General features: G+C 35.8%; 1 protein-coding gene across 6 annotated transcripts in view; it reads left to right on the top strand.

Moving 5' to 3' along the window:
- C22H3orf67 (chromosome 22 C3orf67 homolog) overlaps positions 1-20,960 on the top strand; it is a 267,751-nt gene that overhangs the window by 155,999 nt on the left and 90,792 nt on the right. For 3 of the 6 annotated variants that reach the window (XM_027523120.1, XM_027523119.1, XM_027523122.1), the window contains exons 8-13: positions 2,767-2,903; positions 3,584-3,746; positions 5,134-5,250; positions 6,393-6,518; positions 9,032-9,366; positions 20,021-20,395. In XM_027523120.1, coding sequence (XP_027378921.1) covers positions 2,767-2,903; positions 3,584-3,746; positions 5,134-5,250; positions 6,393-6,518; positions 9,032-9,366; positions 20,021-20,395 — 1,253 coding nt within the window. The remainder of the gene's footprint in view (positions 1-2,766; positions 2,904-3,583; positions 3,747-5,133; positions 5,251-6,392; positions 6,519-9,031; positions 9,367-20,020; positions 20,396-20,960) is intronic. The other 3 variants (XM_027523121.1, XM_027523124.1, XM_027523123.1) reach the window with 3 other exon arrangements.

Raw genomic sequence — 20,960 nt, 5'->3', positions numbered from 1 at the left:
TACCCTAATCAGAGGAGTATGGGAAGACTAGTCTGAGAAAGTGATACATGATCTGAAACATAAGGGCCAAGAGGGGAAGGAAGATCCTTCCTGCCATGGGCAACAGCATGTATGAATGCTCTAATATGTAGGAAGAACTGAGAGGCCAGAGCAGAAGATGGGAGGTGTTAAGGCTGAACTGAAACTGGAACATGCAAGTTATTGCAGGCAATGTTAAGGACTTCCTTCTTAATCCTAAGATTGGCAGGGAAGCCATTGAAAAGTTTTAAGTGACAAAGAGGAATAATTCAATCAGATGTTTATATAAGACCATTTTGGCTACGTTTTGGAGAGACCATGGGACAGGGAGCCAGAGTGAACTTGGTAGATCAGTTGAGCGGCTTTGTGATCATCCAAATGATCATCCAAATGATGGAGAGGGATGATGGTCTCTTGGATCAAGGTTCATGTCAAGATTCTGACATTTCAACCTGAATTGTTTATGATGCCATTCATTAGACAAGATTTTTTGTTTTAGGTGTCTCTGATACATTGAGGAGAAGCTGATGAAGAAGGCCACTGGATAGAACAAGTGACTCTCAGAAGAGAGGACTAGGCTAAAAATAGAAATTAGAGAATCTGCCTTATAATATCCAAAATAGCTTTCCACACTTCTGTTCAAACACCTTCAAAATGACAGAAAATTCACCACCACAACAACTAGACATGCTTTAATTAAAGAAAGATGTTCCTTATGTTGGACTAAAAGCTTTTTTAAAATTAATTTTTATTGGAGTATAGTTGCTTTACAATGTCGTGTTAGTTTCTGCTGTACGAAGAACTGAATTAGCTATATGCCCACATCCCCTCTTTTTTCAGATTTCCTTCTCATTTAGGTCACTGCAGAATACTGAGAAGAGTTCCCTGTGCTATACACTAGGTTCTCATTAGCTATCAATTTTATGCATAGTAGTGTGTATATGTCAATCCCAATCTCCCAATTCATCCCATCCCCCCCACCCTTGGTATCCTTACCTTTGTTCTCTACATCTGTGTCTCTATTTCTGCTTTGCAGAGAAGTTCATCTGTACATTTTTCTATATTCCACACATAAGTAATATTATATGGTATTTGTTTTTCTCTTTCTGACTTACTTCACTATGTATGACACTCTGGGTCCATCCACGTCTCTTCCAGTGGCGAGATTTTGTTACTTGTTATGGCCGATTAACATTTCATTGGGTATATGTACCACATCTTTATCAGTTCTGATGAACATTTAGATTGCTTCCATGTCCTGGCTATTGTAAAGTGCTGCAGCGAACATTGGCATGCATATATCTTTTAGAATTATGGTTTTCTCTGGGTATATGTCCAGGAGTAAGATTGCTAGATCATATGGTAGTTCAATTTTTAGTATTTTAAGGACCCTCCATATTGTTCTCTATGGGCTTCCCTGGTGACTCAGATGGTAAAGAATCTGCCTGCAATGTGGGAGACCTGGGTTCGATCCCTGGGTTGGGAAGATCCCCTTGAGGAGGGCACGGCAACCCACTCCAGTATTCTTGCCTGGAGAATCCCCATGGACAGAGGAGCTTGGCAGGCTACAGTCCATGGGGTTGCAGAGTTGGACACAACTGAGCTACTAAGCACAGCACATACTGTTCTCCATAGTGGCTGTACCAATTTACATTCCCACCAGCAGTGTAGAAAGGGTCCCTTTTCTCCACACCCTCTCCAGCATTTCAGTGGAGATGATTCCCTGAATCAAAAACCTTCAGTGATTTCCTACCTATTCTGTGATTGCCTACCAGTTTTAGAATAGGCTGTTATAATTTTAAGGCCCTTTTCGTTGTGACCCAACCCTATTCTTGCAGCTAGGCTGGTGGTTTCATTATCCCCCAAACATACCTTACTCTTTTATTCTTTCATGCCTGTATTCAGTTACTTTTCTTCTGCCTTGGACACGTGGTGGTAAGGTGCTTCAGTCGTGTCTGACTTTTTGCCACCCTATAACCTGTAGCCTGCCAGTCTGGTCTGTCCATGGGATTCTCCAGGAAAGAACACTGGAGTGGGTTGCCATACCATTCTCCAGGGGATCTTCTCGACCCAGGGATCGAACCTGCATGTCCTGCATTACAGGCAGATTCTTGACCATCTGAGCCACTAGCCTATATATCTCTAATTCTTGAGATCTTACTATTCATTCAGGATTTATTCAAGAAGTCACTTCCTCTTGATTCTCACTGGTCTTCCTTATGTTGTAGCTCCCTGTTTACCTATGCTGTCACTTCCCTTCAGACTCTCTGAGGGCAAGCAGTGTGTATTATCCATTTTGTGTCACTGACAACTTCTAGGAAATGCCTGAGTGCTGAAATACTTGTTCAGTTGAGTTAGTTTTAATTATTTCCTTAAAGAGAAAAAAAATATATATTTTTCAGTAGCTTCCTTTTCTTTTTTTTTTTTTCTCTTTTTTTTATGAGGAAAAACATTTGTGGTAGAGGTTCTCAAAAGATACTTAGCACAAAGACCACTTGGGGGAACCTGTGAAGATTATAGATTTCTTGACTCCCCAACAAAATTCTAATTCTTGAATGCATATCTGATAGATCTGATGTTGAACCTCAGTATCTGTGCTTTTGTAAGTGCCCTGGGAAGGTGGGTAGGTTAAAGCAGGGGAGGATTCAGATCATGTGTCCCCTCGATTGTACTTTCAGAAATACTGCAACATAGTGTTTGCCATTACGCCCATTAATGGACTATTATTACCTTCCTTTTACAAAACAGATCAGTTCATTAACAGAGGAACAGTTAGCATGCGGAACAGTAAACATCAAGATGTTTGTCATATTGCCTTTGGATCCAAAGTTCTTGGACCACCTCCACTCTCTGGCAGAAGAAATAACATGAGGCTATCCAATGAGGTAGGAGCAAGGTTTGAAGAGCTTTCCTAAGCATAGGTGGTATGGGAGGGGAAGGGTTTTCTCCCATTCAGAGGGGGAACAGAAGGGAGAGAGACTACATGCCAAAAGCATAAGTCTTGAATAAATTTGGAACAGAAATTCTGGATTTTAGAAGACCCCAAAACTGTATTCTTTCTGTCATGTCAACACAGTTAACAATTTTGAGTATTCTTTTCATTAAATATGTTCACAAAACTTAAAGACAAATATATGTGAGCACATTTTGTGGTCTCCTTCATAAAGGAGTTGGATCATCACCATATACCTTACAATGAACAGATTCTCAAATGTTATATTTTTATTTTTAGTTTCCTCTGAGTATCTGACATACACAGTGGTTTTCATTTCAACTCCTACCTACTAAAGATGGAGTGTGGCAAATAAGCACATTTTAATTTATATTTCTATAAGATTTGCTTGTCTTCTGTTTTATGTCACATCATATTTATCCTTCCATTTCTTTCTAATTTTCTACCATAATTTCCCTCTCCAACTTTTTAATGTTCTCATTCCCTTTGTTTTTTTTTTTTTTTTGAACCTTACTTTATTTGTCCAACTATTATTTCTTCTATGTAGATTCTACAAGAAATAAATGCAGTTCCTATATTTTAAAATATAAATTAATTCTTTTTTCCTTATAGACAGTAAGATCTGTTGGGTCCAAAAGTAACCGATTACACCAGCAGTCTACAGTAGAGAAGTGTGTTAACGGTGCAGAAATGTCAGCCTTGCTGTTATCTGAGTCTGAGGCACAAGGAGATAAAGAAAATATTGGCCAAATAAAGCAAACTGTACCTGTTCTTGGTAAGAATTCTGCATAAAAATTGATAGTTAGTGAAAACAGTGAGAAATGTTAATAAGAAAGTCATAGTTATATTCTTGATTAGATCTTAAGTTCAAGAATTATCATTTAAAAATGAAAATGATGGTAGATATTGAAATATGTCTAGAATAGTGTGCTTTTATATATATATATATATATAATTTTCTGGAACCTATCATTCTATTTATTGTTATTTTACATTGCTATAGTACCCCATGTTTTTACTTTCTGATGGCTAGTGATAAAATGTAGTATCCAATTATTGCTATGTTTTGCAAACCCCATGTGCATTTTAAGTTTTCTGTTTTGTCTTTTAATTAATCTTCCATTTGTAAAGTGCTCTTTATTTTCCCTCCCTGTTACAAAAAATAGCCCCATTAGTAAAGAAAAGACTTTTACCCCAAGTTATATAAGATTGAGAGTTCAGGGCTAACAGACTAAGTGATTTGCAATTTGTTTCCAATTGGTAGTTATTGGAAAGAATGGAAATCAGAACCCAAGGCTTACCACTCCCTGTCAGTTTGTCCACATTTCCTGGTCTGACTTTTATCAGCATTGAAAAGGGGAGAGACATTTGGGTTCATTTGATTTAGAAATTAATGATCACTGTTAGAGACTGTATCTCCATTGGAATATAAAACTGAGATGAGGGAATTAATAACAGATATTCAGTCCCAGTTTTATCACTGTCTGTGAGACCCTGATCAATTTCTTAAAAACTATGAGCCTCAGTTTCTTCATCAGTAAGGATACAGTACCTACTATCACTAGTAGTAATAACAGCTGCCTTAAAGTGTCAATTTGAGGATTCAGTGAGGACAGTCAGTCCTCAAGCACATTGTATTGTGCCAAGAATGTAAGTGTTCAGTAAATATCAAATGCTGCTGCTATGAATATTATTATTATTATTACAGAAATTTAAAATTCTTCAAGATTGATCTCACCTCTACAGGGTTCTTTTGGAAATTACCCTCTAAGTGCTTCTTGAATGACAGCTGGCCACACTCTTTTAAAGGAAAAAAATAATTTCTCTGCATTGGCCATAGATTTTATTTTTTTATGTTTTCTAATATAGCATGTTGCATGATTAGCATTAATCTGAATTATTTCTAGTTCTCTATATGGTTACATTACATGAATAAAATACAATAGTAGTTTTGAAAACCTGATACAGTTCTAATATAGGGAATAGAAATAAATATCTAGTTCCTATAAAGAAATAAGTTGTGTTTTTTGTACAGCTTTACATTTTGTCAAAATGATACATGAACATTCTCATTATGGCTATAATTACATTTAGAGTTTTATTTCAAACTATATAGTGCTTTCTGTTCTGGCTTTTTGTTCTTTGATATGAAAATGTACCAGCCAGTCTGCATATTATGCATCCACATCCCCCTCAAGAACCATCAGCCGATAAGAATAATAACAGGAGAAGATTACGGTTAAAAAGCACCAGCAGAGAAAGGACAGAGACACCCAGCGGTATGGCACTAATTCAATACTATCTTATATCTGTATATTATTCAGAGCAATGGAATCTCTCTCTGCAGGTTGTAAATTTCAAAGGATTATGAACCAATTCATTTAAAATATAAATGTCTGTTCTACAAGGATTATGGAAATCAAATTTTCTACAAAAGAATTGCTCTAGAGCCCTAACAGAGATTTGTTGGATTAAATAGACAGTGCCACAAAAGTAAAGGACTTCCTACTTGTACTCTCAAAGGCTGAATAAGCTTAAATTATTGATTTTTAAAAACGGCCCAAATTTGATGGAGATTCCTGCCTGCAGACTTTACTAAAATTGAACTTAACTCACAATTTTTCATGTTTCACTTATCTCTCTTCTTTTTAAATTGGGCCCATTTTAGATTGTTGTTATATTTGCTGTCTCTCCTTTTGGACTTCTTGACGTCTATTATAATGTAGATTAAAATTTTAACTCTTTGCAACCAGTAAAGCATTAGAGAGATATAGTCAACTATTCTATTAATTGTTATTTCTTAAAATACTAGATTTGAGTCGGGTGTGTACAAATTTGTATACACATGCATTAGTCTATCCTGAATCAAGCCCAGAATCTATGATATATACATCTGTTAGCATAATTTCTCGAAAGTGTAGCTTTCTTGGGGAGGCCAAAATTCTGCTTGCTAGGTTTCATATTATTTTTGTAAAATAGTAGGTAGAAAAATTACTTCTGCAATGCCTGTATCCATTTTTCTTAAGATGCTAAAGGAACAAGCTTTGTTTAAAAGAGTTGAGTTCAATAAGAATTGTCATTTAGAAAAAACACACTCCATTTTACATGGAACCTAAGGAAAAAATATAGGACCTTTAAAAAATTATATGGGTTTTGGAATTCCTTTTATCACATATCATAAAACTTAAATTTAAAATGTCCCCATGCAAATATCAAGGAATTTTAAGATGAACCTCTACAAAAAATGCAACTGAGTTCATCTTAAAATATTCTACTGGAAAAAAATGCATATAATCTATATTGTCACATCAAACTTTCTTTTTAATAATCATATAGAAAAGTATACCAAATGCCATTTTCAAAAATTAATTTATATATGTAAAAAGAAGTAATATAGAAGAAAATATTTATTCCATTAAAGGCAATTCTTCAGACAATAACAGGAATGATGAACATAAAGCAGCAACTGTCCTCACCGCTATGTCCCAGCAAAGAGCAAAGACAATGAACCCCAGCTCTCCAGTACCCCAGTCTCCTGATCAAGCAGGTTAGCATCTTTATTATTCCATAATTGCTAATAGTTAATAACATATGAATATGTTAAATATTTCAAGCCTGGGCATTTTGAAAAGTCATGATACAGACATTTCCTAAAATCTATCATTTTTTAAAATCTCTTTTTAACTCAGTTTTACATCAGACTTTAATGGATGAAAGAGTATTTTTATTTTCAAATTTTAATGCACAAATTACCCTGTTCAGAATAAAAGTTTAAAACTCTGTAAAGTTTTCACATGACATCGTCACCCTCCCGAAAGATTATCTATGACATAGTCACCCTCCCCAAAGATTATCTATTGTTGCAATTCTCCAGTCCTCTTTATAATGGAGATATTGGAGTATAGTGCATTGAGCCCATCAACATATCTTGCCTAGCAGGTGTGTGGTACTTTTACAAAAGCAAATTGTTTTTAAGCTAGGGAAAAATGAAAATTGTTTGTAGTTTGTCAGTCTTATTTATGCAGTGTTGAAACCTTCATTAAAATGTTAGGCGCAATTAGTGTGTCTAGCATAAATCTGACTGTGTAGAAAAACTAATTAGATGTTTAGGTGATCATTCTTGCATTTATCTTGTTTGCTGCAATATTGTGATTACACAGTAATTTACATATTTTCCTAAGAAAACATACCAAATTACTCATTACAATTGATATGGAAATACTTGAGGTAAAACTGCAAATTCCAAAAAAGCATGTGGTAGTGAGATAATTAGAGTTCTTTTAGTGTGAAAATACTTCTTTTACTTTGACTTTTTTGACAGTTAATAATATGTTTGGTGCTAGGTCATACAAGTTGTTTAATTATCTAATGTAGATTCCCAAGATCTTTTCCTCCCATTTTCTTTACATACTTCTGTACATAACAAAACACATTGGTTTTTGTAATCTTACTCAACATTTACTAAAGCATTTACCATGTTTACAAAGCACCTGCTAGGCACTTAGCACCAGGCAAAGAGTTTGCTGTCCAGAAGAGGACAAGCCAGTGAATATATTAATTTCATCCACCAAAGAAGGAAATGGCAACCTTCTGCAGTTTTCTTGCCTGAGAATTCCAAAGACAGAGGAGCCTGGCGGGCTATAGTCCGTGGGGTCGCTGAGTTGGACATGACTGAACGACCATCACTCACAGCCACTCTGACTCAAGACTCTTCGCATTTGCTGTGAACGTGGTCGGATGAAGTAGATTCAACCTGCTATTGTCCATTTACCTATAGAAAATGGGGAAGTCTCGTCCTTAATAGGTTTTATCTAAGAAATGCGTATTTACAGCTCTTTTATAGGCAAGTTATGTTATATAATCATAGTCATAAGTTAAGAAACAGATGAATTCACTTGAGAAGAATACAGTTTTATGTGTGCCGTCAATTTAATTTTTATTAAAGGCCTTTTTGTTTGTTTGTTGCTTTTGATTTTTTAGTATCAGCTTTGAAGTTTCAAGTTAGCCAGTCTTAGCTCTTAGATATTCTTCTTATGATATGAACATAATATGATTCAAGAATCAGGAGTAAAATTACCATGTTTGCATTGTGGTTCTGCAGAACATAAATTCTTGTAAGATTTTGACCAAAAAAAAAAAAATAAGTGTAGCAAAAAATTAAAAAAAAATCAGATTCAGTTGAGAAAATGCTCAACTTTTCCTGATGTCATTCTAAAGAAGAAAGTAATCCTGCTTTTAATAATGCTTTTTATAGAAAATTTTTTTCAAGTTTTTTGTGGTCATAAAATTATAAGATCTATCCCAATATTGAGTAAAAGACTAATTTTTTTAAAGTTTTGATAACAATATATCTTAGTGGTGGTATATAGTATTTTTAAAGAAAACAAAAATGTGCAGAAAAGATTTTCATATCAAAACACTCTCTCCTAAAATTAAAATTAAATCCAAAGGTCCTTTTCAGCAGCAGAATTCACCAGTCACACTAACAAATATTTCTGTGGACTTACTATTACTTGACAGGTCTTCTCAGTTTAATTTATGAATTGTCTTATTCCAATCAGTAGAATGGAGAGGGAAAGACTGTCAGCTTTTTGTAGTTTGTTTTTTTTCTCCTCCTGCAGTTTTGTAATCTGAACAAGGCCCAGACATTTTATTTAAAGAGCTTAAGTACTCTGTCCTCCTGAAGTTAAAAGAAATTCCTAACTCAAACCCTTTTAAATTTGGAAGATTCCCCCCCTCTGGATTATCAAATTAATGAGACTGTGCTATAAAGAACTTGCTGCAAGATAGGTGATAATTATTTCAGACTTCCAAATTTCCTGGCCAGTGTTTCAACTCAGATGGAGTGGAAGTAAGTACAAATGAGTCGCCCACAGCTCTGAGCACTAACTGTGGGTTAAAAGTTTAGCAGGTTACAAGATGGGGGATAAATTACCTTCCTTGGCTTTTGCATTATTTGATAAACCTGTTTCAGGAACAAGACGTGTTACTCTAACTACCTGCCTAATATAACACTTATGGAATACTGCTCTAACTTCTGTCATCTTTTGCAATTGTCAGATGAGTGGGTATTTCCCGAAAATGGCGATCACATCCCCTATTTGGCCTCTACCCCGCAGTCTCTACTTGTGGATGAAGACTCCTGCCATACTTCATGCCTGTGGCTAGAAGCCAGCAAGGAAAGTGAACAGGATCAACAGACAGAGGAAACCCAGATTGTTCCAAAGGGTGTTTTCACTTTTTCATCCAGACCACGATCGGCACCTCATGGAAAGACTCAGAGTATGTCCCCAGAAGGGTGCCCGTTTACTTTGGATCTAAAAGAAGATACCAGTGTGACAAGGAGTGACACCGAAACAGAGGAAGATTTTTACGGTGCTGACAGCAGCGAAGAGGTACATTGCCTGATGAGGGAAATAGTTGTAAAGTACAGTTGTTCTATTAGCTTCAACTAAACACTAAAACTAGTTGAAAGAGGGAAAATCAACTGCTATTTATAAAAATGCAGCAGATTGCAGTGTCAGTCAACAGTTGCCTCAGGTTGTTATGGTAACTCTAAATTGTTGCCTTTTTTATTAAGTCAGCCAATTTCATTTTTAATTATGGAAACCAGTTTTTGGTTTGATTTTGTTTTTTCATTTTAATCTTTGTCTCACAGAATGAGAAATAATATGCAGTTTAGTAATATTATAGCATGACCAGTAAAACACTGAGAGCACATTGTTCTAGATCTCTGGGGAAATTGTGTTGCAGATGCTAAGCATTCTGAGTTGAGGGTTTCCTGCCTTCCTTACTCCCCTGCCATCTTCTCACCTTAGACCTATTAGGACTCATTATTTTCCATATGGTCCCAGAATTTTCAGGAGTTGTGCCAATTAAAGTTGCAATAATGAATCATGGATTACTGCTGGGACTTGCCTTACAAGGAGGTTTTCTGTTTGCAATTATTTAGAATACAAATGTATCTCATATATCAATAAATTCATAAAAAGTTTTTAATACCTTGTGAAATACCAAACTGAATGGAGTTTGACACATTTGTTTAAAACTTAATATATTATACCTCTTTTCTCCATAGAAAATGAATTTGTGAAATTTCTTTAGTATTGTTCTTTATTGATAGGCATTGATATTTTCTAGAAAAAAATAATTATTTTAAAAGCAGATTATAGTTAAGTTATGGCTTAGTGAAATTACACAAATTATTTATATGTAGAAATTATAGAAATAATTAGGAAAACATGTTTGTATGCTTACAAACTTATTTTTAACAGCTATATCTGATTAAGAATACCCCTTTGGACAAGGGGAAATACGTAAGTCCATAACTCCTACCTTCAGAACCAGTTGAGAATATGGTGAGATCGTTAAGACAGTAATTATGATTTTTTTCCAACTTTTAATGAGTTTCTATAGCAAAAGTGCATGGGGAAATCCTTTTTTATAACATTCTTGCTTCTGAGTGTGATGAAACTGTTAGTCAAACCAAACATAAACCTACTGCAAACCGCTTTATGCATAAATGAATAAATAGTACATTTTAAATGTGTTGGGAAAAAATGTGTCCCTTTCACCCTGAATAAAATTAACCTATAAACTGTAAAATGAGCACTTGTTTTGAGCATCTGTACTGCTTCCACCCAGCTGTCAGCTCTCGTGCAGTAGTACCTGGCTAGTCTGGCAGCCACACCATTTGCCAACTGGGCAGGCCCATCCCCTTCCCATGTGCACAACTTACCCGAGCCAAAAGAATGACTTGTTGGTGGCAGTTTTATGGCAGATGGGAAGTGACAGTTCCATGGAAACTTTGAGGGAAGTATTAGTGGAAACTACCCTTTAAATAACACCACATTAGGAAGATACCTCTCCACCTATAATGAAGGATGAGCCTTGAGAAGAAGCAATAGGGCTTTTGGAGAAAATGAAGAATACTAGTTCTGAATATTTCAATTCATCTTCCCTTTATATGCTTTCTTTTGCTACTAGTTCCCTGGTGGCTCAGATGATAAAGCATCTACCTACAATGCGGGGGAGACCCAGGTTCAATCCCTGGGTTGGGAAGACTCTCTGGAGAAGGAAATGGCAACCCACTCCAGTACTCTTGCCTGGAAAATCCCATGGACGGAGGAGCGTTGCAGGCTACAGTCCATGGGGTCTCAAAGAATCAGACACAACTGAGCGACTTCACTTCACTTTTGCTACTAGCTACTCAACTTCTGACATCCTTCACCATTTATTATGCAGACATGTACTTGTTACCAACTACATTAAATTGAAAATTAATTTATTATGCATTTTCAAAGCTGTGATTGACATAGCTCTCTGGTCACCCCTGTGCCAAGACCATCAGAAGATGGCTTGAGTCTGTAGTGTGACCATCTCATTGCTAACACTTGCCCTGCTCCACCTTTAGTCAGAGCCTACCAAGAGTGGGCAGCCAAAGAAAAGGGCAGAAGCCTTCTATATCATGCAAGCTTTGCTGTTAGAGGCAATAACAAGATACAAACTAAAATACAGATGACCAACAAAAGTGCTCGGCTATGTTTAAACAAGTTCTACACATTGGCTTGATCCCTTTTTATCAAATGGGTTTGTTTGGGGGATTTTTGTAAGTTATTTTTCTGTAGGATTATGTCTTCCATTTATTAATGATATAAGTCAATGGAAAATTAGATTACATATTATAAATGTTTATTTACATATAGTCTTTGAAGAAAAATCAGTTGATTTAGACATTCTTACTCTTAGTTGCATTATTTTAGAATGCAGTATTCTTAGAGTAACACTATTGTACCTAAGGAAAATATAATGTCATACTATAGATAATGGTGGACAAATTAGTAATAATTACATTACTTATTATGAAGTTTGCAACTTGTAGTTGAAAGACTATTTGGTGTTAGACTTCAAGTATTTTTAAAGGGAAATTAGATGTATTCATAGAATTGTTTAGCTTCTTCAGCATTATTGGTCAGGGCATAGACTTGGATTACCATGATATTGAATGGTTTGCCTTGGAAACAAACAGATCATTCTGTCATTTTTGAGATTGCATCCAAGTACTGCATTTCGGATGTGTGTGGATGTGAGAGTTGGGACTATAAAGAAAGCCGAATGCCAAAGAATTACTGCTTTTGAACTGTGGTGTTGGAGAAGACTCTTAAGAGTCCCTTCGACTGTGAGGAGATCCAACCAGTCCATCCTAAAGGAGATCAGTCCTGGGTGTTCATTGGAAGGACTGATGTTGAAGCTGAAACTCCAGTACTTTGGCCACCTGGTGCGAAGAGCTGACTCATTTGAAATGACCCTGATGCTGGGAAGGATTGAGGGCAGGAGGAGAAGGGGACAACAGAGGATGAGATGGCTAGATGGCATCACTGACTCGATGCACATGAGTCTCACTGAACTCCGGGAGTTGGTGATGGACAGGGAGGCCTGGCGTGCTGCGGTTCATGGGGTCACAAAGAGACACGACTGAGCAACTGAACTGAACTGATGAGATGTATTCAGAAGCAAAAAAAAAATAGGCAAGATCATGTTATCATGATACAGAAAAAAATACACTTATGATGCTAAAGAGTAATTAAAATAAGCTTTCAGTGCTAAGACAATGGTCTTTGTAATTTAAGTTCCTTATCATCAGTTCACATTTGAGATCTTCATTAATGTGAAAGACTCAAAAGCATAGTTTTTATTTTTTCATATCATTTTAATCTTTGCTTTACTATATATTTTATTACCTAGGCAGATATATAATACTAATTTTCCTGATACTCAATTAATTTGGAATTAGTACTTCTTATTTGAAGACACATTATGGAAATATATCTTGTGGTGAGTTGTAAAATCAGGACTACCATGTAAAATGAATTTTCTAGGAAAGCTGTTAAAACCTTTCATAGGATTATAGCATCTTTTTAAAAAAAGGGCATGTTACTATTATCATCACTATTTTGTTTTTTATGCCATTATTCCCAATGTGGCTTCAAGTATACATATCCAGTTTGTAATTTGAAATAGATGGCTTTATATTAATATTTTATTACTTCTCTAATTCAGTTTTTGTTTAGGGAGAAATATAGTCATTTTTCCCTAAACCCTGTCGTGTATCACATACTCTAAAGTAGATAGTTACAAAGCTAGGTAATTTGTCTTACGTAACAGTCCAGACAAGAATATTTGAGCCAAAGAATTATCCATATTTGGACATGACTTATGTAGACTGACTACTTACTATGTTCAAATTAGCTAGGAATCTTCTAGATCTTCTCTTCATTTAACTCTGTTGAAGCCTATCAAGGACAGATTTACAAACAACAAATTAAAAGGATCATTTTAGCCCTTTCTCTCAGCTTTCCTGGTATTGTTGCTTTCAAGGGTTGTTTTTTTAACACTCAGTAGTTAAACTATTTCATTTTTCTTCTTGATGGCATGCACACTATTATCCTGTCACCCCTGCATGCTTGACTAATAATTTGGAGTTACATTCTCACACACATTTACATACTCACAATAGAAATGATATTTACTCCACATGAGGCCACTTATATTTCTGTGAAGCCTTTAAAAAACTTTAAATGTCAGTTTACTTCTTGGGAAAAAATGGAAGAATTCTATTTTGAATGTATTGCTTGCATTTTTATTTCTGTGTATCATGAGTTACAACATAACGTACTCTCTAAACCTATCAGGCAAATTTAATATTTATTCCATGTGAGTAATTCTTTTAGGCTGTTGGCATCTGCATATCTTTATTATTCTCTTTTGAAGCTTTTTTCCTCTCTGAAAAAGTTAGTTCCTGTAACTTGGCCCTTCTTTGGTATAGGCACATAGTATAGGTTATAAAACTCTTTGTCTCCTTAAAATAACATCATACAGCTTTTGCTAAAAGATAAATATTTGCAGATAACTATTTAGTTATAAATAAGAATTTTCACAAAAAAAATCTTTGCTTTATTCAATTAAAGAGCATGAAGTCTAGCTTATAAGGAAAATGTATTTTTATCTTAAACAAGTAAAGGAATCTCATTATCTTCCCCAAATATTCACATGATGATATTTGCCCATCCAATACCGTCCCTTTAACTTGTGCTGTGATTTGTCTGTGAGGCATTGCCAGCTACAGGTAAAGATGTTTCAGTTCAGTTCAGTTCAGTCTCTCAGTCGTGTCCGACTCTTTGCCACCCCATGGACTGCAGCACACCAGGCCTCCCTGTCCATCACCCACTCCCAGAGCTTTCTCAAACTCATGTCCATCAAGTCAATGATGCCATCCAACCATCTTATCCTCTGTCGTCCCCTTCTCCTTCTGCCTTCAATCTTTCCTAGCATCAGGGTCTATTCCCATGAGTCAGTTCTTCACATCAGGTGGCCAAAGTATTGGAAGTTTCAGCTTCAGCATCAGTCCTCCCTGTGAATACTCAGGACTTATTTCCTTTAGGATGGACTGGTTTGATCTCCTTGCAGTCCAAGGGACTCTACATAAATAATTTGCTCAGGTCCTTGTCATACCAAGCATGCTGCAAGTTAGTTGGCTGTTAGAAGCAGTCACATCTTCCTTTCATTTTATTTGGCATTATTTTAATAGTTTCCTATTAAATTCAAGAGGTAGAAGAAGAAATACTCCTTAGGGACAGTTGTTAGTGAAGACTTTTAAGATACATTTGAATGGTCGATCTTGCTGTCATCAAAGAAGAAATTATTTTTTATAAAGATGTTATGACTGATACCTTTAGCTGTATTTGTGCAAATAATTGTGCTCTTTAGTTGACAGATTATAAATCTGCATCATGTCTATTGTCTGCTAGTGCTGTTCAACTAAAAGGTTCTGTCAGTTCACACATTTAGTCACTAAAACATTGGACCAAAGTAGAAACTCCTGCTGATTCTATCTCAGTTACAAATTAAGAACTGCCATCAAAAGTATGTTTGGAATATTGCAGATGTGTTTGTTGAGAACTTTTAATAATGTTATATAAGACTTTTTTCACAGTGGACTGAATTACAAAAGACAATTGGAATATAAATAAATATGATCATCCACTTTTATTATACAAAGGCTAAAATAGAGTTCTATCCTGAAGCACTCAACATTAAAGGTGTGATACAAAAGAGCCTGGGTCCCATCTGCTCCAAATAGATGGCCCTCAAGAGTCATTAAAATTATCTTTTTAAAATTACAACTCGGCAAGAGCAATTCGTTTTGTGCATCCAGAAATTATTGTCCAAATGCCCATCTGCATGTCCTTTCAAGAAACGTAGTTCAGCAGAGGAAGTGCTGGGCCCTTGGGGAAATCATTCTCATCTTCAGCATACATATGCTGTGCTACAGTTAATCAGACAAACTCTATTGATGTTCCCGGCACTGGGGCCTGATTGAATATCTAACAAACAAATGTTTCTGAGCCCAGAAGACAAACAGTTCAAGAGATTTGGACTTTTAAAAAAATAAGTTAAATCAAAAAGATTTTGTATTTGTTCTTCTGAAAAACAGATGAACACATGATTGGTATATGAAAATGGCATACCAAATCCTTTACTACTCTGACAAAGTCTATTCAATTGCTATGCTGGTTTTCAGTAGTTCAGTGATAAACCAAATCAGTGAAAGTGGTTATTTTTCAATCAGATCATAGTAAATCAGATTATAGTGAACTTCTTAGGCATATAATAAATATATATGTTATTTAGTACAGATTAATCCAAAAGCATGTTGAGCCCACATGTTACATATATGAAAGTAATAAAAGTCATTTATGCCTAGATCATCTATTTTAGTAAGTCGAAACATTACTGAAGAAAAGAGGAAGGTTTTGTCAGTGCACCACTACTAAGAAATACTATTTTTTTTTTTTAGAAATACTATTTTTTATTTTCCATCTATTTCCTCTCTAAAATAGAAGCTGACCCAACTTAAAGTATTAGTCTTATATATTGTCTTACCTTTCCCATTTATCCTAATTCCTCCTTCAAAATTGGGATAGATCAGATTTATTGGTTCCAGGGCAGCCAAAATAGGCAAGCCTTTTGTGCTCTGTCCAGATTCTCCACTTATTTTTCTTTTCCATGTATTTAAAATAGCATAGAAACATATTATCGTGAAAATTCAGTACTATGCAGAGAGTGAATGATTATCAGGAACACAGCTAAATCTGTCCATTTCTTGGCCCATTTCCAAATCAGGGTGTATCTTAAGGAAAATGTGAGAAGACTGTCCCTTTACATACTCATGAATAGTTCTGTGTATATAATTCCTGCCCATGCCATACAAAAGGAAATACATCTGAGTAAACTTGCATAAAGAAGAAAAGGCTGTGCTCTGACCTACTTACAGATGGAAAAAAATAGACTTGCAGGTAGACAAAAATACTTCTGTTGAATGTTTTAGTAATGAAATTTGTGAACTGACAAAAACTTTTAGATGATCAACAGCACTAGCAGACAATAGAGATGGTACAGGTGTATACTTTGGTTGTCAACTAAAGAGCACAGTTATTTGCATTTGCTTACATGAGTGCTAAGTCACTTTGGTCATGTCCAACTCTTTGTGACCCCATGGATTGTAGTCACCAGGCTCCTCTGTCCATGCAATTTTTCAGGCAAGAGTACTGGAGTGGGTTGCCTTCTCCCAGGGATCTTCTGACCCAGGGGGATCAAACTCGTGTTTCCCACAGTGCAGGCAGATTTTTTACCACTGGGCCACCAGGGAAGACCAGTCCTCATAATAGTACATCTGAAACTTTTAAATGAAATATATTTCCTTCTATCTTATGAAATTATTACTTTTGTAGGTATCTACCCCTCTGCCACTAGACTTTATGCCTCTCGAGGGCACTGTCCTTGTTCTTCTTACCTGTGTATCTTATATATCATTTCTAGAAAATACCTTACACCTAATAGGAGCTTAATATTTATTGAACTAATGTTATTGTAAAAGCTCACTGTTTCCCCCTATGTCATATACAAAATGGAATCCCATAGTGATCCAGAGATTCTGATCCAAAGAGTTGTAATTATACCTTTCCCTATAACCAGCCTGTTTTTATTAAGGGGAATCTGTTGGCCAATAATTTGTTTTAAATCTACAGTACATGTCCTTATTTTTTATTGTGAAAACATGATGGAAATGAATAAGTAAAGGGTATTTTGGTCACAGAAATCCCACTGTCAATTGTATATAACAATTATAAGAAATTAGACTGGATTTTTTTTAAAGAGTTGGAAAAGATATAACACTGTCTAACAACCAGACTGAATTGTTAAAAATCAATCCTAGTTCCACTAGCACTTTCTTAAAACTAAGGCTCGAAAGATGTTTGTTCTGTGTTCTGTTTACCTTTCTCTAGAAAACTGGCTAAACTTTTATTCTCTTTTTGTCTCTGTGAAACAAAAATTATAAGAGTCACCACTCCATTCTGTAGTAATTCAGAGCATGAGGTATTTTTCAGGTCTCTTGCACTCTTTCCAGTTTTCTGCCTGAAGGCAGAATTCTTCAATCATATAAACATCCTCAGGGTTCCCAGGATATGGTGAAGGACAAGCTTACTCAGTAAATGTACAGCAAAAAGAGTCGCCCAGTGCCTGCAGCTCAGCCATGTGGTACTTCACAAGGGCAGAGATATTCTTACACTTCTTATTTTTCCACTTGGGACATAAAGTAAGTCCCATGGATTGACACCCAATTACCATCTTTTCTTTCCCCTATCTGGCACTCTGAACAATAAATTTCTCCTCCATCATTTATAAGGAAATAAATATATCAGAAGATCAAGTCAACATAGACAAAGAAAACAAGACCCAGGATGAATACCAAGAAGAAATGTTTGTAAAAGAACCTTAGACACTCTGCTGTTCTTTCTTTACTACAGATAACCAAGCTGTTTCTTAGGAGAGGTTCTTAGACCCAAGTATACCTTTCTTAAAAGCACAGTTGTCTGATAATCCCAACTGCTTTCCACAAGAAGGTGAATCATAAATGACAGGATTAGAAATTGCAGACTCCATGTAAAAGCTTCCCAAACGCACCAAGTACAGCATACTCTGGCTTCCACAGAACTCTCAAATCAGTCCTGCCTCCATTGTCACCACCATTGAATTACCACAGCCACCTCAGCATTTCTAATCATTACAATTTAATACTCTCATAATTGCCTCCCTTGCTACTATCTCTACAGACACTTCTGATATCCACAAACAATATCCACACAAACTCAAACTCATCCCCATGCCTTCTGTTTTGTGCCATCATGACATTCCCCCCGCGCCCCCCCCACCCCCGCCCCATCAAATTACTCAGTGACCCTTTGTTGCCTTTCAGGCAAAGATCCTGGATGGCAGGGTTTAACTTCTGGCCTGCCATTGTATTCCCACCATCTGCAGCGCCTAGAGCAGCACCTAGCCTATGATGAGGAAGAAAGGAAGAGAGACAGAACAGTGACAGATACACAGACCGATGAATCCTTTCTAATTAAAAGATTCGATAAATTCTTCTCTTGTCCAGTGCCCAACCTAAAGCAATTCTATCTCACCTTTACAGATACTTAACTTCTACCGAAACGGAAATTTCACCTCAGACAGTGATCTGTATCTTGAGGTGTATGATGGCCAAACATTCAGAAGAAGCTGACCAGTTTTATCAGTCATACAAATATTTTGTTTAAAAATGCCAAACTTTGGCAAAAGCAAATATTTGGTTCTATGCAGCTGTAAATGAAAGGATACTGGAAGAGCTTACTGAAACAAAATGTAAGATAGTACAATCTCAGACATCAGATAATGTCTTTAAATTGTACTCTGCTTTTATTATTTTTTCTGTTATAAGTTTACTTATTACACATTTAAATAGATAAGACAAATTAGAAAAATCTTATGACAAATATAAGTGATTATCACATTTACTTTTTATTTATATTTATTGTTTTATAGCAGGAAACTACCAAGTGAAATAGCACATATTTCTCTTTTTTGTTATTTACCTTCATGGCCATTGATGTTTTCATTTGTAGTATTTCCTTTCTCAGATTTTAAAAATTAAAATTGTTAGGGCTAATTTCAGAACTATACGTTAGTAAAATGTTTCCAGCTTTTACTTTAAACTTTCCAAATGATTATATTTAGTGAGGTTCATGTCTTGTGGAAAAGTACTTTCTATAATTGAAATTTTCATTTAAGAAAAATATTTCACAAAACATGCTCTATTATCTATTGTTCTTTAATGGTAAAATTTCCATACAACAATATAAGGCTGAAATACTTTGATATGCCAGCGTGTTAAAAGAGTAGCATTTCCCTACTTAAGTACATTCTGTAAATTCTTGTTCTTTTTCTTCTCATGGAATTAGCTTATCAGGAAGTTAAAGCATACAATTCCTAGATATTTTAGGTAACTTCTTATGTATCCTTCTTATGGACTTCCCTGATAGCTCAGTTGGTAAAAAATCCACCTGCAATTCAGGAGACCCTGGTGCAATTCCTGGGTCAGGAAGATCCACTGGAGAAGGGATAGGCTACCCACTCCAGTATTCTTGGGCTTCTCTTGTGGCTCAGCTGGTAAAGAATCCACCTGCGATGCAGGAGACCTGGCTTCGATCCCTGGGTTAGGAAGATCCCCTGGAGAAGGGAAAGGCTACCCACTCCAGTATTCTGGCTTGGAGAATTCCATGGACTGTGTAGTCCATGGGATCACAAGTCGGACACAACTCTCTCTCATCTTGTATGGATCCTCTTCTTTTTTATACTTTCTTTGAAATGAATATATTTGAGCTATTGTTTCCTAAATGTACTCTTATTACTTAGTGGTAAAAATACATGCCTTACCAAGACCAGAGGCAAACATAGCAGGGCATCATAGCAAATGATTTATACCTGTTTGCATTGCTGTTTTTAGTTTTTTTATTTATTATTATAGAATAAAATTATGTGTGTGTAAGTATATGTATGTATCCTTTCACTTTATTAAGAGAATACATGAACTTATTAAGAACTTATATTCAGTAACTTATTCACCACAAGTTTCAGCTCAAAGTGATTTCCCTTTGTTCTTCTGTGTAGGATAACCACAGTGTCCAGGGTTCTCCAGGCCCAACAACTAGTCCTCCAGGGTTAACTCAGTTAAGTTTAGAGAGCATGCTGGGGAAGGCTGCAAAGTGTGCAAGTAAAGAATATCTAAAAAATGCGTATGCAGAAGGAAGAACTTCAGAAAACCAGAATTCCTTGGCGAAGCAGATAGATATAAAATACTTTGAAACGAGTTTTGTGCCTAAACCATCCCTTTCTCCACCTGGAAGACATGAGTCATCTCCGAAAATTCCACATCTTGTTATTAAACCAAAGGACCTACCAACCCATCAAGTGTCAGCTTCAATAAACAAAACCTTCCTAAAGGAAATTTCAGAGGAGAAGTTGAAACCAATTGCTGAGTTATCTGTAAGTGGTTTCATTCTGATTTACATATGTGGGCAGTACATCCTGCTGGGTTCTATTCTGTTCTACTTTGCACACATTTCAGCAGTATCTATTTTTTATCATTTTGGTGATCACTAATGTATTTTCTTTCCTATTTAGATGTGTTTTAGCTCAGTAACAGCAGCTGTTAAAGAGTATCTTGCACATCCCAGTGATAATAGAATGCCTCATGTTTTTAATGAGAAAGATAATTATCATAATAGTTATTTTTTATTTCCCAGTTAGTTCTCATAATTTGAGTTATCACTGCCTGCAAATTATAAATGAAGATCTTATTTTTGAGCCAAAGGCTTGCCAGTAAAATTGACAGATTTTCAATAACAATCTACATTAGGAGCCATAAAAACATCATTATTCTGTTCACTTTCTGGTCTCTTTACAGCCGTTCCCCAAATAATAAATGATATGAGTGAAGGTTAACAGTAAAGCAGTGTCATTGAATAAATCCCTAGGCTAGCCTGGTGACTATATTCATGTCCATCAGATTGATTTTTTTTCCTTCGTATGAGTACTTTTCTCCCTTCAG

Source organism: Bos indicus x Bos taurus, chromosome 22 (genome assembly GCF_003369695.1).
Source record: "Bos indicus x Bos taurus breed Angus x Brahman F1 hybrid chromosome 22, Bos_hybrid_MaternalHap_v2.0, whole genome shotgun sequence".
Lineage (NCBI taxonomy): Eukaryota > Metazoa > Chordata > Mammalia > Artiodactyla > Bovidae > Bos > Bos indicus x Bos taurus.
This window is presented reverse-complemented; position numbering and strand designations above follow the sequence as displayed.